The sequence below is a fragment of the Melanerpes formicivorus genome, unplaced genomic scaffold (genome assembly GCF_026170545.1).
Source record: "Melanerpes formicivorus ecotype bairdi unplaced genomic scaffold, bMelFor1.0.p_v2 SCAF_10, whole genome shotgun sequence".
NCBI classification, from domain to species: domain Eukaryota; kingdom Metazoa; phylum Chordata; class Aves; order Piciformes; family Picidae; genus Melanerpes; species Melanerpes formicivorus.
In genome coordinates, this window is record NW_027142362.1 from 19,626,863 (window position 1) to 19,653,391 (window position 26,529).

The 26,529-nt window shown below is 41.2% G+C and overlaps 1 protein-coding gene across 5 annotated transcripts in view; it reads left to right on the forward strand.

The window, feature by feature from the left end:
• The window catches only part of USP3 (ubiquitin specific peptidase 3), an 82,478-nt gene that overhangs the window by 24,354 nt on the left and 31,595 nt on the right, over nt 1-26,529 (forward strand). The window contains exons 1-2 of one of the 5 annotated variants that reach the window (XM_068144078.1): nt 18,077-18,153; nt 23,320-23,416. Coding sequence is in view for 1 of the 5 variants with exons in the window: in XM_068144075.1 (XP_068000176.1) it covers nt 18,063-18,153 (91 nt within the window). In the remaining 4 variants the exon portion in view is untranslated. Of the gene's footprint in view, nt 1-17,944; nt 18,154-18,634; nt 18,779-23,198; nt 23,217-23,319; nt 23,417-26,529 lie in introns of those variants that run through there. The other 4 variants (XM_068144077.1, XM_068144079.1, XM_068144076.1 and 1 more) reach the window with 4 other exon arrangements.

The following is a 26,529-nucleotide window of genomic DNA, read 5'->3' on the forward strand; positions in this document are numbered from 1 at the left end:
CATAGAGACAAAAATGCTTAAAAAAGCTGCCCTCTTAAAGGCCATGCCACAGTAGAGTTTTTCTAGCCTGTTTCAGAGTTTCTCCCTCAACTCCCTTTTGTGGATCAGTGTGATTTAGCATAATGGTCCACTGTGAGGACTGGAAGGAGGCAGGGGAAGAGAAACGAGGCTGTGTGTGAAACTCTCAATAACTTTGCATGAGCATGTCCCATGCAAACCATCCAACTTGTTAGGAAGGGATTTTTTGTAAGCTGAGAGCTGTTGGAAGTGGGAGAACAATGAAGATTCATGAAGAAGCCATTCTAAAAGTCTAATGTTATGTTCAGGATGTGTAGGGAAAGGGGGCTAAAGAGGAGCACAGGCTATGAGTTAAAGTCCTCTTCTGAAGGTGACTAAGGAATAACCTCTTAAACTGAGAGCATCATGAACAACTGAGGAGCAAAAAGTGGAATTGGAGAGGTTATTATTTTAGTTGAGTGCATTATTAGTTATAATTACTGTTAACTGCTTACTGCATCTCAGTAACAGCTCTGTAGCATGTATTAGTTTTGACTGGTCAAACTATTTTCAGCATCAGGTGTTGTTTAAATGCTCAGTTTTACTAGACTTGCTTATTTTTTCCTGCTGTTATTTATGGGGCTGACAAAAGGAACAGAAAGTTCACTGGAGTATGGCTCACTTGTCTCTAGATCCCAGGTAAGGGCCTATTCTAGAGTATGATTCTGGCCTATTGCTATTGCACACTCAGCATGCCCCTCTGTGCAGATACGGTAAACGGTGTCCCTCTTTTTGTACAACAACACTTAAAAAGCCATGTTAAAAACATTTTCACTGCAGCTCATGCCCCCTCCCTCTAGATTATATCTGGCTGAACCAAAACAAGCAGAATTACATACACCTCTTCTTTCCCAGTTTCTGCTATAGTTTGGCTTCACATCCCCAGGAGGAATTCCAGGCAGTGCTTGTGCTTTCAAGGCTAGCTGGGTAGAAAGCTCTTTGCTTGCAAGATACAAACCACAGAAAAAGGAAAAAAAGAGTTCTCTTGACACAGTTAGCTGCCTGTATTCTGCACAAACCACACAGGGCTTGCCATTTTATTGTAGCTCTAAGAAATTTATGTTGCTAGCAGTTGATTTTCATTTTGGCATAAGTCCAAGGTGGAGACACAGCAAGGTTTTCATAGTTTGATGTGGCCTATGACAGGTAGTATGTTTGGATCCCCATTGTGAAAGGTTAGGTTGATTTTGGTTGGTGTGTGTTTATTACAGTTTAACTTGCACTGTCTCATAATTGTAGTGGTGTTTGTCAAGGTAGTAGTGACATAAAGACTAATGTCATAGGCATCCTAGAAAGTGCATAAGATGAGTTTAAGGCGATTCATTATGCTGAAAAATGTCTTCTATAAATGTGTTTGCCACATTGAAATACATATTTACAATGCAATGTGCAATAAATAAGTAGAGCGAAGAACAGGGAGAATGATAGGGGATATGAATAATGGAGAAAAAACCAAAATGCAAACACCCAGCACGGCCATGGCCTTCAGAGGAGACTCAGCATTGAATTTGCAGCACAGGCTGATTTTTTTGTCCAAGTGACACTGAAACTTTGGCTTCTATGGCACCACAATGTGACAAACACAATCAGGTATTAGATACTACCTCAGTCTCACCATGTACCACAGAGCTACTTTTAAAACAGATAATTCTTTCTGCTGAAGTTCATTTCAAAGGGCAGAATCATAGAATCAATAAGGTTGGAAAAGACCTTAAAGATCATCAAGTCCAACCTGTCACTCAACACCTCATGACTACTAAACTATGGCTTCAAGTGCCACTTCCAATCCCTTTTCAAACACCACCAGGGATGGTGACTCCACCACCTCCCTGGGCAGCCCATTCCAATGGCCAGCAACTCTTTCTGTGAACAACTTTCTCCTCACCTCTTCCCCTGAAGAGCAGTGTGAGCAGCATAATTGTTTTCAGTCAAATTCCTCTGTACTGATTTTTCCTCCCAATCTTGGCATGTATAATGTGAAACATAAAGGGGACATTGCTTCCCAGGGCAGAGTGCTGTAGAAATTAGACAACAACAAAATAAATGGCAATTAAGTAACATGAACTAGAGATTAACATGGTTGTGGAGACATTAATAATTAGACCTGGGCAGTGTCACAGGCAAGTCTGCAACCAAGTCAAGAAATACATCAGTATTTCTCCTGTGCCTCAAGGCATATAAATTGATCTCACTTCAGACCATCTTCCTGAACAACTTAGATTAGCAAAATGGTAATTTGATTTGAAAATTCACTCTCTTGTTATTTTCTGTAATGCATCTAAGCATGCGCTGCCCTTCAGGAGATCCATAGGTGAGCTCTGTTGAATGTGGTAGACTGAGACTGCTATGATCACCAACCAAGATTATTCCTGTTGCTTTCTGCAGAGCTTAGGCTTATGTGTGCTAAAAAGAGCAGCTCCCTGAGGTTCATCAGCAAAGGAAATTCTGCTGACCTGGTTACAAAAACAAAGACTTCTTGGGTTCCCAATGCTTCTATCCTCAAAACCAGTCCACCCCCATGTATTCATTTTGTCCAGCCAGTAACACACCACCTTCAGAACAAACTCCAAGTACAGATTGACAGGCACAGCAATGACACTTGGCTCCTATATTGGGAAACTGCTTTCTGTTAGCTCATGTATTGTCCTTCATTTGTCCTTCATTTTTAGGATTACTAAATATTCTGTTTGTATTTGTTATTCCAAGAATTACTTCATCATGAGAGTACCCTTTACTGTGATCACAGCAGGTATGAGAATGAGACACAGGACAAAGGAATGAAAAATTTAGATAAGAAACGATGCTGTCACTATTTGCAGGGAGTCAAGAGACCTTCAATGGCTGCACAATCTATGATTGTGTAGGTCTTTTTATGAAATCTTTTTGTATTATAAATGAGCCAGAATAGGTGTTTTCCCAAACTTTATGGGAAAAGTTAAATTAGCTCTGCAGTTGAGATTCAAGGCTGCCAGGAACATCCATGTATCTGATGTGCAAATTGCCAAATTTATTTATTAAATCAAACTCTGCCATTGTCAAACAGCCACATTTTACAGTGGTGGACTCAAGAACTGGGGAAAAAGGAAATGAAACCCATATACTTCCAGCAATTTCAAATTGCAAGACATTAGAAATATTTCTGATACGATGATGATTGCTTTGGCCTTGCTTACACAGTTTTCACAGCATCATCCAACATACACCCAGATAAAATGTCTTTTCTTTTCTATATATTTTTTTTTCCTGTCTTCACTACCTCCTCAGGCTGCCCGTTCCAATGGGCAATCACTCTCTCTGTGTAGAACTTCTTCCTAACATCCAGCCTAAACCTCCCCTGGTGCAGCCTGAGACTGTGTCTTCTTGTTCTGGTGCTGGTTGCCTGGGAGAAGAGACCAACCTCTTCCTGTCTACAACCTCCTTTAAGGCAGTTGTAGAGAGCAATAAGGTCACCCCTGAGTCTCCTCTTCTCCAGGCTAAGCAGCCCCAGCTCCCTCAGCCTCTCCTCATAGGGCTTGTGTTCCAAACCCCTCACCAACTTTGTTGCCCTTCTCTGGACATGCTCCAGCAAGTCAACCTCCTTCCTAAACTGAGGGGCCCAGAACTGGACACAGTACTCAAGGTCTGGCCTAACCAGTGCAGTGTACAGGGGCAGAATGACCTCCCTGCTCCTGCTGGCCACACTGTTCTTGATGCAGGCCAGGGTGCCATTTGCCCTCCTGCTTTTCACCATGGAATAAATGTTGTACAGCCATAACTGCATATAACTTGTTATAAGATGTGGAATTTTTTTTTTGCAATTTAATTCCTAAAGTGTTTCCCATGCTGGAGCATGGGAAAGGGTCATATCATCCCATCATGCAAGAACAAGTGAAGAGTCATGTATTTTAGCAGGAAATCAGATTGGAAGTGCGGGCTTTCAGATGTGCTTCAAGGAGTGTCAACACATGAGTTGACAAGCAGATATACAAGAGTTAATTTTTAGTGCCTATTAGTTAATGGAAATGTTTTCTATTTATCTTATTGCAAGCTGGTTAGTCTGGATGTGACACTACTAAATATTTGATACTCCATGCCCATTAAATGGATGACAGGAGGTCTTCTTGTCAGAGAGTACATTTTGAATTTTCACTTGCAAATTTTATGGTAATTTACTGACCTCCCTCACTCTCTCTTTTTAGCGTGTTTGGCTTCAGAGATGAAGCTGAATTAAAATGGAAAAGGCGGCTTTGAAGAGAGCAGTGTCAAAGGTCAGGGGGGCTGCTGATACTGCATGGGTACTTTTCTTAAAAAAAATATTTTATAATACATGTGGGTGGGTGGTCATAACAAACAGACTCTTTATGGAGCACCTTGCATACTGTAAACAGAAAGCAAATGAGAATGTGACTTGTGTCCAAAATAAGAAATTAACTCAATGGTTGCAATAACTGAAATCAGGCTGGCTCATAGTGCCATCTAGTGGGGTCTCACCCAGTCCACCCCCCAGGTTTGTGAGGCTGGTGGGTGGGGTGACTGCTGGCAATGAGGCCCAGTGAGAGTGGGTGGGTGCAAGGTTGATTTACTGGTAACCTGCTGTGCCTAAGTGAAAAGTCTAACTCCAGGACTGTCTGAAGAATCTTGGAAACCAAAGCACAGCATTGACAGACAGATGTAGTCTAGGTGTTTCAGGTACCCTAACAATGTTTGAGGAGTCTTGGGTACCAGGCAGTTTGCATCAGTGACCCAGGATAGAATTCTTTAAACTGGGTCCTATTTTCATGTTTGAGCTGTGCTGGAATATAAACCTTGATGTCTGTGTCTGAAATGTTAGTGCGCTCTGCCTTTAAGTCCACCCTCTCAGCGTCTCTAGTTGTGTAGGTAAAGCAGATTGTTCAGAGCTTCAATATTTGTTGTCTTCTTTTTGACACTGGCTCACCTAGAAAGGTCACTGTTGTTAAACCAGCTGTTTCTTGGTTACGGGATTTTATGAGTGATATTTTTATTTCAGGTTCGTTCCTTGTTTCCTTGACATCATCTTCCTTCAGGCCTTTCAGTCTTTTAAAACCATTTCTAAATCACTATGCAATATAGGAGGTTGTTCAGTATCTTTGCTTATATTGTATGTACCCTACTTAAAGTTCACAAACTTTCAGTTAGTTGTTTGACAGGCAGATGAAGCTGAGAATAGGTCACACTACTAGGTACTACCTGACTGACTTTCATAGCCAAACCTTAGTGCTAGGAGAGCCTTCTTGCAACATTGTGCACAGGCAAGGTGAAAATCATAGGACTATGCTGCACCAGCTGGCTTCAGTCACAGATCTGGTTACAAGAGCTTCCTACAGGTGATCCAAGACTGACAGAAGCAATATATGATAGCAAATTCCTTTTTTTTTTTTTAAACACAGACAACTGCTGACCTCCTTGTTACTCTTTAATGATCATTTTAGATGCACAAAATAATATGCTGAGGGTGACCAAAGAGCGAGGGAAGGTGGCAGAGCAGCAGAACTGGTAGATGCAATAATAAGTGGAAATGCTGGACTGCATATTGTCAATCATCATGTGTGGCCATCCCAATTCTGCCTTCCATCCTAGTGTGAAGGTCTGAAATTTACTTACATTTGGCCATTGGATCATATCTAAGAGAGCTGGAGAGGTTCATGATCTGTTAAATTCAGAACTGACTAACCCACAGCCTTGGATCTGCATGTCTTCAGGAGCTGAATGCTGGTCTTGGCTGGTGAAGCACAACCAGCCAGTCACGCAGAAGCTGGAAACAGAAGAGCAGCCATAGGATAGCTCTTGTGGAAACCCACAGCTTACTCTGATTAGATCATAGGGCTTTTCTGCCCTTGAAGCTTAAGTGCTATATGTTTCTACTGTTGCAGTTTTGTGGTTTGAGTCCTGTGGTGCAGTGTTGCACAGATATGCATATGTCTGTATGCACTTCAGAATGAATCTTACTTAAAAATGAAACCCACAAGCAGTCCCTTGAGGACAAAAAGGAATTTTAGTTGAAATACCAGAATTTAATTTGAAGTCTTTAATTTGGTTTCCAGTAACAAAATTCTAGCCTGCAGAAACAGCACATGTTTTGCTCTGTTTGAAAACTTAGGTTTTGCTGGCATCAGATGACTCTTCTAAGGGTATTTGGACAGTTGGAATTAGGGATAGCTCTAATTTAACCCTTGGAAATTAGTATTTATTCTTTTTGGGTGTGTGTTCACTAGATGAGAACAAAGAGATCCCAGAAAACTTGTACATTAGAGGGAGCCTTTGAGTGTTTCAAAATAAGAATATATAAATAAATATGTAATAAAACCACTAGAAGATGAACATATCCATATTTTTTTAAGGCATATATCAAGATATAATTACTAGGTAGCTAACTGTTAAATGCATATTAACTTCTTCCTGGCACACAGCAGTCTTTGAAGTGAACCTTACATGATCAGTTAAACTTTGGGGACAGTAGATAAACTTCTCTTCCTTGGCAAAGTCACTGAATGTGGATCCTGAGGCACAATGCATAATGGTAAACTTGTTTTGTCTGTGTTTTCATTTTGTTCTTGCTTCCTTTATATCAGCAAGTTTGAAAGGTAAGGATTACCTCTTGAAAAATCCTTCATATTGAAGATAATGCACAAACCCAAAATACTGATCAGTGGTCCTTACAAGCCACAGACTTAGAGCAGGAATTCATAAATCCTGTGCCCTTCCCTCCAGATTATATTCTACCTGTCTGAAATTCCCTCAAATGATTTTCCATCTCTCCTTATGGAATAAATTTCTGCTGTGGCAAAATAGTCCAGTGAAGTAAAATTCAAGAGTCCTTGTGGATTCTGAAGTATACGCTAAGTGGGCAGGGAACTGGTGGCCTGAGCAGAGCAGCACTCCAGGACTTCTGGTATGAAAAGGCCAGTTGTGTGTAGCCATTTGGAATAGGTTATGCAGCACCTATAAAAGAATGCTGTATTTACAGTGGCTGTAACTATAACCAGTTAGAAATATTTCTAATCTTGGCTTCCATGTGAGTCAAAAGTCCAAACATATTGCCAGCTAATTTCAAGGTATTACATTTGGTTTCTAAGAAAAAGACCTGTCAAATGTCTACTTAATGGCCATCATTGCTGCCTGCTCTGCTCTGATGTAACTTTCAGCACATGAAGATCACTTCATATGTGAGAAGGGTCCCAGACCCCATTCAGGGGAGTGACTGACTGGGTTCCCTGGGTCCTGGCAAGGGGGGCTGTGGAATGTTTTCCAAAGATTGTGGGAAATTGCTCTCTGGCTGTCTTCAGTAAACAATATTTGGTATAATTTATTTCTTTGAGAATAGGAAAGAATTACATTAGCCTCTCTAGCCTTTCCAAAAGTATTCCTTTTCAAATTGACTATTGGTTCCTAAACCCTTTCAACCTTCTAGGAACTGTGAACTGCAGGGGAGAGAGCTGGCAGGAGGAAACTGAGCTCTGTAGATAGGACGTTAAGCCTGAGTGATTACTGTTGAAAATCTGTGGTTTAATACTATACTACCATGCAATGTTGCAATGTTTGCCTTTTCAGGGCATGGCAAAGAGGACAGGAAGATGTAAGATTTGCTGAAGGCTTAGATGTAGATGGGAACACTGAGGACAGAGCTTGTCAGCTTATACCAAACGCAGGTCATGATGAATAGGGCAGCCAGCCTGGTGAAGACACTAGGCTTTGAAAACATGGCCAGGGAATCAGGACTCTGCGCAGCAGAATGCTTCCCTGCTTTTCTGACAGTAGTCCAACAGGAAGCTCCTTTAATGATCATGAGCCAGTTATTACAATGCCAAGTGTTGGTAACTCATGGGCTGGGGCACCATGTGCCCACCTTTGTTTTTCCCATTTCCTGCATCAGTGCCTTCTCCAGGCTGCCCTTTCCCCTCTCCAGCACACCTCCAGATTCTTTGCTCAATTTTCAGAAAAGAATATGAAAATTGTTTCCTTTTTGGAAAAAAAAAAGGAGATGTTCTTTTTACATTATACATCTCATCCTTGCCTCACAGCTGGGGCAGAAGGGAGGGGAGCTCACTCAGAAATACCTCTCCACTTTTCCAGCCTGATGTGTGGAGCTGCATGAATTTGCAGAGCCCTCTGTAAAGCAGAGGCATCTTGTTTTGGTCTTTGGCTCAGAGCGCTGTCTCTTCTGTGGTACTGACTGAGCAGTAGTGATGGGACATGAAGTTGAGAATGTTTCTATGATTGTGTTCCAAGGCATGTTAAAATGGGGTTTGTAAGGCAAATAGAGGAGAAGATATATTGATCTCTTGCGCTTTTCAATATAAAGGCATTACCCCTCTAGAGACAGGTCCCTCACATTTTTCAATTGCAGTCCTTGATTTCTCAGCCTGTCCTAGGTTCCACTTGATCAGGGAATGATCTTTCCTTGTTGTTACAGTAGAGCAGAGAACCTAAGTCTTTGAATGGGGGAATGGAGTAGAAGTGATGACCGTGTGAATGATACGCAGCAAGAATTGGTATCTAAAATAGGCTCCAGCAAATTTCCTTTTCACCTGCCAGGTGACACCCCTGCCACCACATGAAAAGCACAAATGGTATCCTATGTTATGAGAGGTTGCCTAGTAAAGCTGTATGAAGTAATAAAGGAATCTCAAGGGCAAAATGTTTTCTGTGGTCACTGCTGTGACTAACAAGGTTTCTCTGTACTCATTTAAAAACATGTTGGTGATGTGTTTGTGTGGGGGGATGAGAAAGGATCCCTGCAAGGTGGCAATAGACCAAACCAAATTTCCAGCAGAAGTTTCCAGCAAATATAAAATGTGAATTCATGATGCTCTCAGGTGGGCTTTATATAACAACTAAATAATAGGTATATACTTGTGACTCACTATATTTGTCCCGTCTACATGCTATGGAAAGCCCAAAAGTGGTTAAAAAAAGGCTCAAGCAAACAAGTCAAGAAGCAGAGTACAGCAAAGTGAGGCATTTTACTAAAGATGGAACACAGCTTTCTCCTCATTGCTTTGCACTTGTGGATCCTGCCAGAAATACTACTCAGAATAACAGGATCCTTTTTCTTGCTGTCCTCTGCTCTGTCTGCTTCATTCACCACACATGGTCATGGTGTTGATTCAAGAACTTAAATATGAGACACTGAAGGAGTAGCCAGACAAAAGTCCTGCTATAGGGAAGACAGAGGCATTCAGGTACTTACATCATCAGTTCCACCTTGTCTAGGTTCTAAACTGACATGATAGAAGGGAGAGGACTAGAAAGGACAGTATGAGTTCCTATGCTGGATTTCACTTCCTGACTTTGTGACTATTTTCCGTTGGCTTAATTTCTGTCTTTGCACCTTTGTAAATACCTGTATATGATGCATGCTTTCCACATTGTGGCCAGCCAGACCCATAATGCAGTATCAGCTGGAGAAGTTTGTTTCTTCCTTCCGCTGGTGCAATTGTGCTCTTTGCTCTGAGCGTAAGATGGTCAATGCAGGATAACTGGCTAGAGCCAGACCAGAAGTCCCTCTGAGTGTCTGCATGGCTGAGGGATGTTACATGCTCATTAATTCTGAGTAATTCTAGTTCTATTACAAAACAAAACCAAATAACTAAGCCAAATCTGTGTGTGACTGGAAAAACAAAACAAACCAAAACCCCCAAAACCAAACAAATCCCAAAAAACCCAAACCTAAAAACTAATTTTACAGCTTTTTCCAAAATATCTTTAAGCTGTCTGGAGTGACTCACTGACGTCTGCTACACATCAAGAGATCTAAAGGTATATTTTAAAATAAAACTGGAAGGATGAATATTAACTCTTTTTCAGCCTCGGCTTAGTGTTCTGGGTTGAGACTCTTCTAAAGCAACAGGAGAATCTATGCTCAAGAGACTACAAGAGGATTAAAATAGCCTTCTCCTCATGCTGGTCTTGCAGAATAAGCTCTGCTCATGCAGAAACTCAAGTCAAGATGTGCTCCAAGCAGTGTTTTATTAGCTCTGGAGACATAGAAAGCTTGCTTGGTTTGTCTTGCTGTGCCAATACTGTGCCAATAATATGCTGACTTTAAAAGCCAATGTGAAAGATGTTAGTGTTGTAGTTTTCCAGAAATGTAAATCTCTTAATCGTGACTGGGGGAAGAGGCAGATGGGAGCTAGTTCTTTGCATGAAGGCCTGAAAATTTGATATGTTTTAAATTAAATGTATTCTGCTTATATAATACAATGCACAAATCTTTTAAAACATTAACTGTCATCCAGAAATGCAGAGCATCCACATCGCCTGCCCTGTGCTCCCTTTGGGATGCCCGTGTAAGAGTGGTGCAGCTTCTGGTTTGAAACCCCATGATGAGGGGATATTTCATGCAGCCCCTGGACCACAGAGCTGTTGGAATTTTCCAATCTGCTTGTCTACTGCAGCAGTCTTGTGTGCAAAGATGCAGCATAACATATGTGGTGGTAACTACATTATCATAACAAAAAGGGTAAAAGGGGATGAGTATAACCTGGCACTGTAGATTGTAAGCATTTCTGAATAACCTCTCTTAGTACTGCAAACCACTTGCTTATGGAGATGCTGCTGGCAAATAGGAAGGATTTCTTCACCAATAGGCAATTCATGAAGAGGTTTTTCCACATTAGCTGCACAGATCTGTCCAGGTGATGGTGAATCAAATGGATTTTTAAGTTAACTTTTCATTTCATCACTTAATTTGAGCTCTTAGTGATGCATCTGCACAATCCCTGATGATTTGTGGCCAAGCTAAGTAAACAGAACCTCAAACTGCTAAAGCTCTGAAATGTTTGTAGGTCTCTGTAAGAGCAGAATAATTTGCAAACAATATAAGCAACACATGCAAACAACACATACAAAAAGCCCATTTGCAGGAAAAGTCTGCAAGTAATCCTAAGTTTTCACTTCCTTGTGTGTAGGTACATTGTGGGTTTGCATTGCCTATGGTTTTACAGCATTAACAATATCTGCTCATTTTCCCACAAGACAAGGTGCCATACCAGTTCTCCCTCTATAGTTAACAGCCATAGTTAACTCTAGGCATCAGCAAAAGAGCTGCCTGGAATAGCAGCCTGCTGGCAGCAGAAATGCCTATGCCACAACCTTAGACAGCCAGTCTAATTGTGGCTATGGTTGGTGTTCAGGCAGGAGGCAGAATGGGTATGGCAAAGTTTGGAGTCAGACTGATCAGCATCTCAGCAACTGAAGTTGCTGTTTACAGGTTTTTTTCTGTCTTTCCTGCCTTTTATCCTAGGAATGGCAAAATGCAGTGTGGTCTATGCAGATGAGAAGAGAGGTTTGTTAACCCCTCTATCCTTAGAGAAGCTTTACCTTCATGCAGAAATACTGGTAGCAATAGTGTAAACCCTGAATCTGGGAAAAAAATATGATTACAGGCCATGCTTATGAATGCCTAAATGTTCTGGTTATTTAGATCAGCCTTTTGATCTACTGCAGTTGTTACATTTACCCATCAAAAGAAAATTATTCTATGTTCAGCAAGCATATCTTGGTTAACCTGTACTTCAAAGTCTTTGCCCTTATGAACCTGAAACATGCTAAGCCTTTTGTTTTCCCCTAGGCTTGCATGAAGTGGCATTAAATGAGACAACGTGAACTGGGTGTTCTGAGTTAAAAGCCCTTTTTTTAAACTACACTGCACACTACACAAGTTTAATAATTTCTTGAGTCTGGATACTCAGTCATGTTTACAAGAGCAAAATCTCGTTATGCTCTAAATGCAGGCCTGGAAATCTGCCTACTTTAAATACCATGCTTAGGACAGAGACAGCACAGCAATGAAGTCTGACATTGCTTAAGCGTTAGTAATTTTTAGGACACAATGGAATCTTCAAAGTGTTCTTCTACAGAAACAATTATAGTTTAATGAAAAGATCACAATGATGAGTTTTCTGTATCATTTTTTCAGCTGTTTGCTACTTTCCAGAACGGTGCTAACATGCAATAGGGATAGATGATGGTTAGTCATATGGATTTTGGCGCTTTTACATTGCTTGTATGTTTGAACCATGGGAAGCAGTTCTCATGAAGATGATGATAGGAATATGTGAATCGGTGAAGACATCAGGATGTAGTTATGCAGCTGCTGCTTAACTATCTTTAAGTGACTAGTGACAGGGCAAGGAAGGACCACAAAAATGCAGCAGGTCTTACCAAGCTTATTCATTTACTGACTGGAACATCTATTCTGGTCCCTACTATTAAAACACACTTTTAACAAAAGGGAATCATACTAATGAAAGGTTTTACTGCAGTTGTGTGTCACCTTAGATTCTTTTAGACACATGGACCTCAGGACATACAGAAATGCATGTTAACGTGGTAGTGTCGTAGTCAGTTAGGGACAGCTGCATTATGGGAATGTCACAAAGCACTTCCTGAAGGAATGCCTCTAAATGATTTTTCACAATGCGCCATAAATTCCTGCCCACTCAGTCATTATGGAAATCAGTCTGGGTAGGTTCTAGGGTCTAGCAGGTAAAGAAGTGATGATGTAGACCTGTAGATAGCTTTTAATAATTGCCTCCGTTATATTGAGTCTGATGGTTGAAGGATCTGAGTGAAAGAAATTATATGAACTATCTTCAGATAGTTTTCTTGAATGTGAATTGTATCATGCTATTGTACTAATTTCCTGAGCCTCCCTGTGGTAGTTATCTACCCACCACACTCCCCATCTACAAAATGCCATGTATTTCCGTGATTAAAATCACATTTGAGCATTGATCTTTATTTTGAAGCAAGTCAGAATGCAAAAAGCCTCATCTACATCTCTGTTCTTCAAAATTCAGAGCTATCTGTGAGAGCAGGAGGTCATAGAAGCTCTTTGATTATGGCACCAAATCACTGTTGGCACATTTTGCTGTAATGAGTTATTCAGTTTGGTGTTTGGAGCTTAGCAAGACTGCTCTGAAAGGTCTAATACTTCTCATAGGGTGATCCCAGTACTTCTTATTTCAGAACAAGCTAAATATCTCTTCACTTTATTTTACCATCTCAGTTTCAAGTTCCAAGTAGAGAAGAAAAAATTCAGAAGGTCTTGTTCAGTCCATGAATTAGATGTTAAGCCAAGGAACCAAGGAAAGCAAATCTGAACCAATGGACTCCTTTATTGACAACTCAGCTACTCAACTTTGTGAATAACTGAGTCTGACAGTTACATAAACCAAAGAATATAATACTAGTGCTGTGGCAAGAAAATCCCTATTTCCCTGGTAATGAGCTGATCTCCAAACAGGATAAACTGCTGCTATTAGTGACCTAAGATAAGCCTTATTCAACTCAGCTATCGGTGAAGTGTATGTACTGTCTTGCTGTACTACGGCAAGGTTTTTTCCGGGGATACTTTGCTTTGGAGTCAAAAAATGTCAGAATCAAAATACTCTGATGCATTGTCAGCTTTTGTGTTAATATTTACAGTTCTTTGTGGTCAGTAAAGTAGAACCAGGATCCAGTATGTGCAGTACAGTACAAAATTCTTTGTACGAAACTAGAAGCAAGTACGTGCAGCGAAGAGACAGCTGGCATGCCTTTGTAGCTTACAGCAAACAAAGAAGGAAAAACAGCTTTGTAGAGTATTTTGGCTATCAACATTCTTGTTTAATGTAGAAAGAAAAGTTACATTGTTTGTGTGCAGTTACAGTTCATAGATACATATGATACTTTTACTGTAGTAATATTCTACAGATAAAATACATATACATAGACAGAGACAATAACAGATGTTGGAGGTGAAAAAAGTGTCCTTCGGCACTACCTGGTGCCCTTGCACTTGTGTCACACTGCCCCCTCAAGGCATGTGTACAGAAGTGTCGTGGCCGTGCTTTGAAGAAAGCCATACCTACTTACATGCTTCAATCTTCTGTCCTAAATATTGTCACAGATGCTTGCTCTGGGCATTTATCTAGTTTAAAAGTTTTGTCCTTCATCTTGGGCATCTTGCCTTTTAGAGAAGATTCTTGAACCTAGTAAAGGGTGTTTTGATCACACTGAAAACATGTGTGACCTTTATTTTCTGATGACATGCAGGAAATGAAAACAGATTGTTAATGAGACAACACGCTGCCAGAAATGTGCTTGTGGCATTTAAAGTGCTGTCATGGACTTCCATACACAGATGCATGCAGCTAAGCTGTCTGCTGTAGAGGTGGCATATAACTCACAGAGTTGCTATGCCAGCCTCTAGTAAAGGTTTTATTAAGCCTTTATTCTTGCCTATATTCTTATGCTTTCTGTCGATATTTTCCATGCCAGTTGTTTGCCTCAGAGCTGTATCCATACTGAGTTAAGAATTCATTTCCTTGTGGTGTATTTCTGAGTAGCCTCTGTTAATACCACAGTCATATCTGAATGTTTTACATTTCCACTTTTGGGAAATAGGCAGTGGAAGCCAAATCTATAAAGTTTATACTAGGTCTGGATTGGAACATAGTGTTTTCAGAGTGTTTACTGCTTTATGTGTTTAAAGCAAAAGGCTTGCTAATATCCTTTTCAGTTAAGTGCTCAGGGCCTCTGCCAATCTCATTCCACACATTCTGAGTTTACCGCTTAGGAAAGAAGAAACATGCCATCCTATCTTTATGAATTTAATCAAAAAATGGAGGATGACGGGTTAGCTATAGACTCCAACATGTGAGCTCTGAACAGAGCTGTCCCCTTTTCCTGAGCTGTAGTTGAGAAGGTTAGCCTTCTACTTAAGCAAACAGATCTACTTAGTGTAAAAGAAAAAAAAAAAGAAAAAAAGTTCTTCAGGTTAGCATTCAACATAGATGGATGACTACATGTATCCCACAAGAGGATGTTGTGTGGAGTATCTCTGTTGTAGTAGAGATAGTGATGTGCTAAATAGAAGTTTCTAATTTCTAATGGTAATTCACAGGCTTCTGTTCTGCAGTGGTTGAACCCATTATGAGCATTCCTGAAGGGTTTGTCTTAGTTAACATCTAAATTACACTGATCTGAGAAAGGATGGGAGCAAGAGATGGGACTCTAGTTCCAAATCAAGTGATTTGTACTCAAGAAGCCTTACTGAAAAAGCAAACTGAAAAAGAAAATTATACCTCGAGCTCTTGCTCCAGTTTTCCTCCACATTCAACACATGTGCCTCACTGAAAGCCACTTTAAACTACCCTCGTTGTAGTAGTGCTTTAAAGATCTGAGCACTCATAGAATTGCTTTATTGATCAATTGTTTTTCAGTAGGCAAAAAGGCTGCATTACAAATGTATTTATTGCTCTTCTAAATTGCCCTTATGCATCCTCACATAAGTGATAACTGCTATGCATCATGACTCCCTAACAGACTGAGTCACCTTTACTTAAGTATTTATCTTGGCAACCAAAGATAAAAGGTTTAAAGGCTACCATATTTGCTGTGGACGTGGCAACTAAAGCAAAGAGACATACAAACATTTGGGTAAAATTACACTGTTTAAACAGTTTCTCTGAATGAATGTCAATCCACAAATGAAAAGAGGAAGGAAACTCCATTATTGTCTTGCAAGGGGAGGAGGTGTGGATGAGTTTGGCTCCTAAACATGAAACATCAGGGATGGAAGATGCAGGGCCTATCTCGGTAAACTGACACTTTTTATTTAGCAGTTTTTCAAGGATAAATGCTGTGCCACTCCCAGCCTCCTTACAATTCCAAGCACCTTTTGGTGTGGTTTTGTTTTGTTTGTTATTGTTGTGCAAAACTGAGGAGAAAGATTATTTTTCTTGGTGTATAATAGTGCAAGTTGAATAGTCACATCTTAAAATAAAGGTACTAGATGGTGATTAAAGGCTTCTTAAATGAAAAGAGTCATGTGGGAGAAGTCTACATGTTTGCAGCCTTCTGGACTAAGAATAGGAACTCTAAAAGAAAGCAGTACATAGGCCATGTATCTCCAGTTATATCTTACGTCTTTGCTGCAATGGATCATGCCTTTTCATCTTCTCTTAAAGAAACTTCTAGCCTTCACCCCTGCTCCCAATTGTAACACTTCCTATCTGTGACCCCATTCAGACTGTTGATTCAGACTGTTCATGAGGGGCTTAGGGGAAACAAGGTCCTTATCTCCAATTGATTCTTACCTCATACTTGGATCTATTAACATCTTGCCAGAAGATACTCTTCTAACATGGCTGTGTGTGACCGTCACAGCTCTGCAATTGGTTTCTGCTGGTAGGGGTTCAACTCCAGTGCAAGACCATCCTGCTCTTTTGAGACAGACCTTGCGTATGCTTACTTAGGAAAGGAATTGGTTCTCCTTTCTAGGTATATCAACTGTAAAGCCAAGAATGGCAGTGTTAAAATGAAAGTAGATTATTGAAAGTATTTAAGCATGTTTGTTTTGCCATATTAAATCCTTGTTAATCAGTTCTTTGCTTCTCAAAGACTGGCTGTACTGCTAACAAAATCCACACTGGGAGATAAGAACTGACTGTTTTGGTTAAACTCTGCAAAATACTACGGAGAGGAAATGAGAAAGGCAGATTAAACTGTGGTTTCTTTTTCATGGGTGGAACATGACAGTATAAACATATGAATTTGTTATAAAAGACAGAAAGCAAACACAGTAAAACTGCTGCTTTATTTCAACGTACATACATTATACATTGTGGCAGAGTGGACCCCTTTCTCTCATTTTCCCCCTGCCTCGTGTAAACAGGGTGAAAACAAAAGGGGGTAAAGAACAATGTTCTGCCAAGGAGATTTGTGACCAAGACTTATTTGATATAAATATTTTTTAAAAAGCATCTCAATCTGAAAATGGAGCTGTCAGTTTCTAAAATCTTCTATGCAGGTCACACAATGGGCAAAAACAGTAGCAAAACTGCATTTCTTACATTAGTTATGATAAGAGAGCTAAAACTCCTAATATGCAGGGGCCACAGTTGCTTAGATAAAACAAAACCCACCACTTTTTCAGGTATTACAGTGGTGGACTTTACTTGCAACATGTGAAAAGGAACCGAGTAGTTTCATCAGAACGTTTGTATTGATTCAAGCATGTAAACTGCTAAGCCATAAAATCGTCATTCTGCATTGTCTGGAGAAGCTGTCGTACAACAACTCTACTTTCATTACCACTAACTTAAGAGGTTATAGTCACTGAGTGGGAAATTCAGTAACGAGATAACGAGTCCAGGTCACTCTGTAACACAAGAGTGAGGCAAAGATATTTGCAAATAGTCAGCAGAAACACAAGGTGACTACTTCTTTAGTCCAGAAAGCTGCAAACTCCTGTAGCTAGGAAGGTTAAAGTAGGCAGCTTTAGAGGACAGCTCCGGCCGTACGCGCACGCCGCGAACTTAAGGAACAGTTTGCTGGAAAATGGCATCTGCCTTGACACACCAGTCTCCTGTGGCTTCCTTTCTAATGCCTACAGCTGCAGGGGCTGTGTGTGCGGAGAGCAGGGGCAGTCTGGTGGTCCGCAGTGAGACGGGATGTGCGTGTCGCAGGCAGGTCCGGCAGCGCCCACACGGCTGCTCCTCCGGCAGCCGCTTTCTGCCTGCACTTCGCCTCAGCGGCTGCACTCCGACCGTGGCCAGAGCAGGGCCCCCCTCCGTCCCTCTCCCGGCGCTGCAGTAGGGAACCGAATGCCACGCCACCGGCCGCAGAGCCTGGTAGAGGCGGGACACAAAGCAGCCTTGCCTGCCTGCCTGCCTGCCCGCCCGCCAGGCGCGGTCTGGCGCTACCGCTCCGCCTCGCACAGACGGGACGCCGCGGCGGCAGCAGCACGTAAAGCCCGGCGGGCCGAGCGCCGGACGGGAAGCCGGTTCCTCGGAAAGCCCGGTGGGAGGAATATCGGACGGGAAGCCGGTTCCTCGGAAAGCCCGGCGTGCAGCGAGGAGGCGGGGTAAGGGAGCCGCTGGGAGCGGACGGGAGGGCGGCTGCCCGCAAAGCCCGGCGCACGGATCACGAGCTTGGCCCTAAGATGGCTGTTGTGCGCGGGGCACCATTGCTGTAGCGCCGCGAGGAGCCGCCTGCCGCGCCCTGCCGCCTTGCCCGCCATGGAGTGCCCGCACCTCAGCTCCAGCGTCTGCATCGCTCCCGACTCGGCTAAGTTCCCCCAGGGCTCGCCCTCCTCCTGGTGCTGCAGCGGTGAGTGCTTCCTAGCGCGGCCTAGGCTGCGCCGGCCTGAGATAGCCCGGCCGCCCCGCGGCCCTTGCAGTGCGGGCGGGCGCCGCTCGCCGCCGCCCGGCCGCTCCTTTGTTCCCTGCGGGCCTCATGGGGCGTCTCTGCCCCTCGGCAGGAGGGCGCTCCGCGGCCAGGGCAAGGCCGAGGAGCATGGAGGAGGGACGGACGGCGGCTGCCTCAGCCCCCCTACCCCGCTGAGCGGGGCCCCGCGAGACCCCTCGCCCCGAGGGTTGAGGAGCAGCGAGTGGAATGCTGTGGTGCTGTGCCTTCCACCCCTTCTGCTCCCTGCGGAGGACCAGCGCAGCGGCCGCCACATGTCTCAGTGGGGTGGACGAGGTGGGGGGGGGGGGGGGTGTTCAGCCCCCGGTTCTGCCCCGGCCTTCCCTGCGCAGTTTAGTCCGGCGCACGAGCGCTGCCGGCTGGCCCGGGATGGGCTACAGACTTTGTCTCCGACGGGCGCGGAGGAATGCGAGATCGCAGCTCCTCGCTCCTTTTGTCTGCCGGAGGAACTGCGTGCTTAGTCCTGCCCAGGGGAAGCTGGGCCGCGAGCATCGGGACTGAGAGGAAAGGAGCCTGTGGCTGCTGCAGGGTCAGTGCGTTTTTAACATCATCCTGAGAGTACTTTTTTTCCTGAAAAACATTTTTGAAAGGACTTTAGAGAGCGTAGTTTGGAGAGCTGAGGCGGAAGGCGACGCTTGGGGCCCCTTTTCAAGGAGCAACTGGGTGAAGGTGGTCCTGCACACCTACTCAGATATGTGGATCAGTAGGCGTAGAGAGGTCATCTTTTTCTAGTAGGTTGCTCGCTGGTTTAATAATGCAAATTGCTATCTTTAAAATGTTTGCCACCTTCAGTACTGCCCCTGCCTCATCTTGTTCAGGGACTTTTCCTTTAAAGGTGCTGTGCCCAAGCTGTTTTAAATTCAGCATTCTAATAGATCGTCACACGCATCTACAGATAACCTCCGATTATTGCTGTCTTTTTTTTATGCATGTTTTTGTTTGCCATAACTAATGTGTTTAGTTCTGCTCGGTATGGAAGTAGACACAACCAAGTAGGAAGTAGGCCCCACAACGTGTTGTGCCCATGGGTACCAGGGAGGAAGCCTCTCCGGAATGACCGACCAGGGAACACTGAAATGCTAGATGTAGTTCAAGGTGGTCCTTTTCTAAAAGGGAAGGTGGTTGTTCTTTGTCTCACAGTGTGGGTGCTTTCCTGTGGGAAGGCTGTTGCTTACTTGAGTTCTTCCCTAATTGCAGTTTCCTGGAGCCAAGGTGTGGTAGTGCTGCTGTTTCCTTTGGCAAAACCAGTTATTTTACTCTGTAATGCTTTTGTTTGTAGAGTGAGTTCTCTTTACAGTGGTATAATGTGGAGAATGATTAGAAGGAAAGGAGGAGTGTAGGAAAATTTGTTGTGTCTAATGTTTCTTTACTGGAAAAAAATTAATGACAAGAAGTCTTAACTCTGTAGCTCCATCTGTTATCTTCAGAATATCAAGGGTAAGCAAAGTTGTCAACCAGAAGCATATGGCAGTAGGGAGTCACCCTTCAGATAGCTTAAAAAAGATAAAATTGCCAAAAGTAAAAACATGTGCTCTAATATAACATTCCAACTTCAAAAATTATCCAGTTTACAGCTACAGGACCCTGATAGGCATGCTGCTTCTCGACAAAGAAGTTCATCAATTACAACACATTTTCCTTTGCTGTTCAAAGGGTTTTTTCCCAAATTAGCCCTTATAGGGAGGACCAATTGCTGGGCAGTCAACTGATTTATGACAGCTGGGAGGCAGGAAGAAAGTGCTGGACACTTTGAGGAACTGAATAGACTGATGAGAATACCATGTCCAGGGAATGTCTCTGTTTACTCTGCTTTTAAAGAAAGTTAAGTCAAGTCACACAATACTTGCAGAGATAATTTGAATTCTTAACAAGTGGCAAGAGAAAAATGTAGGTATGTTGAATTTAAAACACTCCAATGAACAAACTGCAATTTAAAGCAAATAAAAATTGTTCTTTTAGAAAATGAATGTTGCATTCCTACTAGTACAGTAAAATGCAGTGCCTCTCTTTTCAGTTCCAGCCTAATGATATGTGATTATTGTTCCATTAATGGTACATGGAGTACTGTTTCTTCTTTCAGCTCATTTAAGTCTGATTAAGTTTTAAAGATAAATAATACTGGTTTCTGACAATTGACAATAAATTCCATTTCTAATGTGCTGGGTTTTGCTGCAAGTTGGTTACATAAGATTAAACAGAGAAAATGGCAAGTATAAATTAATATCTTGTCAAAATTGAATGCATTTTCTGTTGCATTTGAGGCTGATGTCTGTGGGCTTAGCTCTTTTTGTTGTTGATGTTGCCTCAGTTGGTGAAAAATATTTAGAAAGTAATTTTCTTCAGTCTGTAATAATAAGACATCTCTCATCAAGCAAATGGTCTTAAATTGACTCAGAACTTGTCTTCAGTCCTGTTCTAAGTTGCTGAACCTTTCCAGAAACGGAGAGTAGGTGAAGATACTGATACATGAAGCTTTTTGGCAGCCAGGTGACATGCCAAGTGATAGCAAAACATTGCAGAATAGGTTGGAGAGCAAGCTTTTAGTTGAGGCTGCCAGTAGCCATTTTTGTTAATACCTTTAATTTCTGTGATTTGAGGAGCTGGGTGATGAGTGCTGGTTAAGTACCTTTTCTTCACGTTTCCATAAAAACACAAAAATGTCCTGATTGTAACAGTACCTTCACAAGTAACATGGAGGTCTTTGTGTAGTGGAAGGGTGTTGCATTTGACACTAGTATTTGGAAATTTGCTTTACTGAAGTTAGGGAATTGATTAGAAGAGGACTAGCAGCCCGAATTGCTTTTTTGGCTTAAATCAGTTCCCCTTGAAGCTACTTGACAGAGTTGTTATGGACCTCTTGTGATGAAGAAAAGATTCATATTTGTATCAACACACTTGCTGTCAATGCTTCCTCTTACTGCTCTTTGAAAAGTCTTTCTTCTGGTGTGTGGTGATTTTTAAGTGTCCCTAGAATGTCGGTTATGTTACTGCTGTGTAGTTTGGAAGTCTGAGAGTTTAAGCACTCCTGTTAAGAAAATGGCATGCTTTCCCTTGAGTATTTAATCCAATCAAGTGTGCTCTGTAAAGTAAGTGATGCAGAAAGCAACACACATTTGCTTTGAGGAGCTTTAAGACTATCAAAAGAGAGCCCAGAATGCCTTTTTGCAGATCCAGAGGCAGTTTGTTGTTGTTGTGTCCTGGTTTTGCTGGGACAGAATCCTAGGGCAGCCAGGGCAAGCAGGCTGTTAGCCGATTCCAGGCAGGCTTAAGCTAGGAGAGGTAAAAGCCAGGGCAGCTGACCCGAGCAGGCTAAGGGTTGTATCTCATGCCATAAATATCAAGCTCATTGTAAAGGGGGAAGTTTGCTGAAGATGGAGGGGGCTCCTCCTCTTCTTTCTCCTCCTCCTTCTCTCAAGAGTCACCACCCCTGCAGAGGTTCACTGTCGTTCTGCTCCTAAGGACTACTTTTTTTGTTTATTGTGACCACTGTACATTCACTGGGCTGAGTATAACTTTGTATACTTTATACTGGCATTAGTGTTAATACCTGTTTTGCTGTTTCATGGAATCTGTTCTCATTTCAACTCACGTATCTCAACTTTTCCTGATTCCCCTTCCTTCCTGGAGAGGGCTCATCTAGCAATAGAGAATGGCTGTAGAGTAGCCTTAGATACAGACTAAAGGGAGGCATGTTCTTATTGTAATTGGACATTTTAAAGAGAAGTAGCAGAAACTGCACATAAACTGGAAATGGCTTTTAGTCAGTGCTGTCACATGAAATACTGTGTGCAGATGTCTGCTTGTGACAATTAGAGTGCAGTCTTCCCATGCGCTTTGATTTATGAAACTTCTACTGCAGTTGGAAGCAGATTAGCTGACGGCAAGTTGGCAAGGCTGCAAAGTGTCACAGACTGACTCAGTTGAATTTGTATGATGTGCCACACCTTCAACACTCTTTTGCAAATCATGTAATTAGGGAAAGTACTGTGGAACAGCTCAGATGTGGTATTTCTCAACAGCTTTTCATAGACTGATGAAATCACAGGGAGCCATGGCTTGCTTACTTGAGATTGCAATCTTTTAAGCACACCTGCACAAATCTGAAGAGTTATTCCAACTTTTTCCTGTGGTTGAAGATTTATTAATACTCACTGGTTGTTCAATGCATAATTTGAAGTTTGTTCTTTAGAAGAATAACTTCAGACAAATGGGATTGTGTCTGCCAAGATGGAGATTCAGTGACTTTTTAATTTATTTTTTTTAAAGGGCAATTGTACTTCTGAAGTATGCTTAAAACCATAGCTTTTCAGATCACTGTCACTTGAATAACTTTTTGTTTGTTTGTTTGTTTTCTTAAAATTTTGTTAAGTTACTGAAGAGCAATTCTAAATGTAGACTGATATTTCCTGCAGGAAATATTTGCTTGGCCTCTGTTTCTTATGTTCTGTTGAATAAAATTTGTAATTTCATAGCTGGTCAGAAACCTACATTATGGCATTTGTGAATGATGTTGGGGTGATAAAAAGACCCAGGAGAGATAGTGAGAGGAAGGTGTTTGAGGCCTAGTGAATGGTGATTATGGCAGAAATCTACATGTTAATGACATTCTTTCTGTGTTTGAAATAATTTATTAATTTACCTAGTAAATTTGTTCAAAATAACCTCAAATATCACTGAATGCTTTATATATATATGTGAGAGCAAATGTTTTTGTCCAAGCAGGGGAACTTTCAAGAACATGACTGTACTGGGTCAGATAGGTTTTCATATTGTGTTGTTGGTTCCCTCCCCCGCAGTTAAATCAGTTACACTGTTCTCTTTTCACTGGGGTAGGTAACACTGTGCGTTTTGGCATCACGCTGTTGCAATCAGTGCCAAAAGCAATATGCTGTAGAAGCTCAGGTCCACAGTTTTGGCTTTCCTTTTAATCTCGGCTCTTTGTTGTTGTTTCTTCTCCATTTCCATGAGTATGCTTCATCTGCTTTTACAACAGTATGAGTCTCTCCATTTGCATTTTTCCTTTTTGTTGGTAGAGGTCCTCACATCCTTTTTTTCTTCCATTTTAACTAGAATACAGGAGGAGAAAACTCACTGAAGCTGGAGGGGGAGTAGGTAGGACCTTCTTCCTGTGAAAAATTCTGTTCAGTCAGCGGCATGTAGACTCAGGGTAAGCTTATGAACAGTGTGTGGATGTAATGGTCTGTGTGTGTGTGAAGGCAATTTGTTACTCTACATCTGGAAAATTAATTTGATCTTGAGTTAGCAGATTTAGTCTGAAATGTAAATGACAAAAAACGAATGTAAAAAAACCCAAAAATAAAAATTAACCTTTTGTTATTTGGACACTTCAATTTCAAAGTTGATTAGTCTGTGGGTCACTGTAATGCAGGAATGCTGTAGACTTTATAGGTTGTTTTATCTCCTTAAAATCATTCCCCATCTCTCTCTTCAAATACATCTTGTTAGATTTGTTTTGGGGTTTGTTGGTTGTTTTTGGTTTTTTTAGATTCAATATTAGTATCCTTAAAACTGGTACTTTTTTTTTTTCTTTATTTAAATTGGTTACTGGTGTATGAGCTATGTGCAATGTAGTTACCTTTGCCTGTGTGAATATAGTGTTTTGGAACTCATAGAAGGAGTATGTTTACTGAGAAGAGGTAAGGGTCTTGATTTTGGTCTTGTACTCTAGATCTAATTTTTGGTTTAATTACTACAAAAGGGAGCCTTTGTTTTCAAATACTTGTCTTTTAAATGTCAATAAACTGAAATGGATGTAAGTAATATTTTCTAGATTTTCTTTTGAAATCACAATGCATCACAAAATTTGCATGTTAGTTGAGGAAAGAGACTGTTTCCAAGAAAAGAAGTAACCAGACATCTAATACATTGCATTTGATAGAAACTAGATCTAATTGTTGTAACAATTTTGAAGATAAACTTTGAAGGACAAATTCTACAATTTGCTGTTCCAAAGTATTTCATGATTAACTATAATTTGTTTTGAAATGACTCTTCACAGTGTTTGAGGTGGTGTGGGAGTGAGATATATAAGGCACACACAAGTGTGTGGGAGAGAGACTCCTGAGCATGGCAGGCTCTTAATTTATCCACAGATTAGATTAGCATAAATCTCATTACGGCTGGTTTAAATGTAAGCAGGATAATAATTTTCAGCTGCCTTTTCACCAAGCCCTTCAAAATGTACAGGTGTACTTGTTTTTGTGACTGTTGCAAGTGCCAAGGCCAACAGAATTAATTAATTTTTTTGGGTGAGTTGGTGTCTGAGGTTCATAGAATAGAAGTTTAGATGCAGTATTTAGAATGAAATTGAGCTTTGAGCCATTTCTGATGTGATTGGTGCCACTCATTTCATTTAGTACCCTCCTCATGCTTGGCTTTCTGTTTTAGCAGACATTTGTACCTAGGTAAAAAGTGGTTAAAGGCCTGTAATTGAAGTAATCCATGGTGGTTGGAAAGTGCAACTGAATCAAATTTATATCTCAAACCTAAGTTAAGGCTTTTCTGATTTTTGTTTTGAGACTATTGGAGGAAACAGTTTTTGTTGTAGAGTGAATTATATCTGTTAAAATATTAATTGCCTTATGATGCCCTTTTTATGGGAGCAGGGTAGGATTTTCTGTCCTTGATTCATTTCCCTGAATACAAGAGCTTGTTTTAAAATGTACATGTCACAAATAATACTCTGATCATTGAGCAATTCTAACTGGTATGTCAAGGCAGTCCTCTATTAGTGTTTTGGTTTCAACCCCCCAACCCCCCCCCTTTTTTTTATTTCTTTCTTTTTTTTTTTTTTTCCCCTGCTCTTTGGAATATTTTGTGTAATTTTGGATCTGGTAAATATAGTTATGACATTTCCTTGACAGATTTTATTATTTATTTGAATCTAATCACAATACTCACAGGCAGCATTTCTTGAAGTTCCTCACCTGCTCCAGTGTTGCAAATAGATTTTTAACTTTGAAATAACAGGCTTGGTAGTGAGTTTGGAAATGCTTATCAATAGCAAATGGGCAGATACTGATTTTTTCAGGGTAGTCCATAGGTACATTATTTGGGACTCCCAGCAGTTCCTTTTTTGTTCACAGGGATGGCCAGTAGTGTGTTTTTTGCCAGTACTAGGGAAGTAGGAATGAAATACTTGGGCTACAAATAAGTAGATTATTTACTATGTTATATAAAGAAAGCAAAAAGCCTTTTTGACGTATTTCCCCTCAAGAAGACTCATTTCCTTAAGGGTTTAAAAATGACATTACGCTGTTGGCTTTGCTGTGTTATCTCGCTGCTCTCTGAAAATTAATATTTGTGTGTCTTGCTCTGGCGTAAAGGTTGAATACTCCCCCCCCCCGCCTCCTTTCTCCCTTGGCATACTAATTCTGTAATAAGGAACAGTATCTTGTTTTCCTGGGAAGGCTAGACAGCACTTAATTTAAAAACATGTAAACAGGTATGTGTATGTATGTATTTAAATTTGGATACTAACTAGTTGTCAAAAGTAGCCAAACCACTGGAAATTTTATTTAGAAGGTAAAGAAGAAAGGCAGGTAGTAAGGGAGAGAGCTAAGCATCCGAGATGTGAGTGGTAGTGCTTAAGTGGCCTTATTTATTCACTTTCACAAGAGAAGCAGCGTAGCATGCTCTCTGTGTCTTAGTATACTGCTGCTGGAGGTGATCTGACTTTGTTTTTGGGAACTGGGTTTGTTGTTTTGTTCTTTTTTTTTCCTCACCCTGCAGTTCATTGAACCACTTCCTCAGGAACTGACATGTCTGTTTACATTGACTGAAGAAAAGTTTTCCAAACCTTCTTGCTTTTACACTACTGGACTAAGAGGCACATGAAAAATCATGCATCTTTTAACTTCCGAGTCTTTCAATGTGGAATTCTGATTGCACAATCAGAATATCCAGATGTAAACCAGTGTGTTTGAGCATAACCAGGGAGGTGATTTAACTGCAAATGAAGCTAATCACATTCTCCTCTGGCAAACATTCTTCAATATTAGGAATGTGTTGAGGACTTCAATGACCTATTTATTCTATAACCAATTGTTCATCTGCCCATGTTTTATATTCTTAGTTGTTGTTTAGTATATCTGTGTTATGATTTTCCATTGTAATAGAGTGGTTCACTGTAACTGCCTGTGAAATGTCTTGTCTGAGACTGAGCAATGCTTTGATTTAAGTGACAAAGAGGAGGAAACCACATGTACCATTATGCCTAAGTACAAATATCAGTTAATTTTGTAAGTTTACTTGTTATCA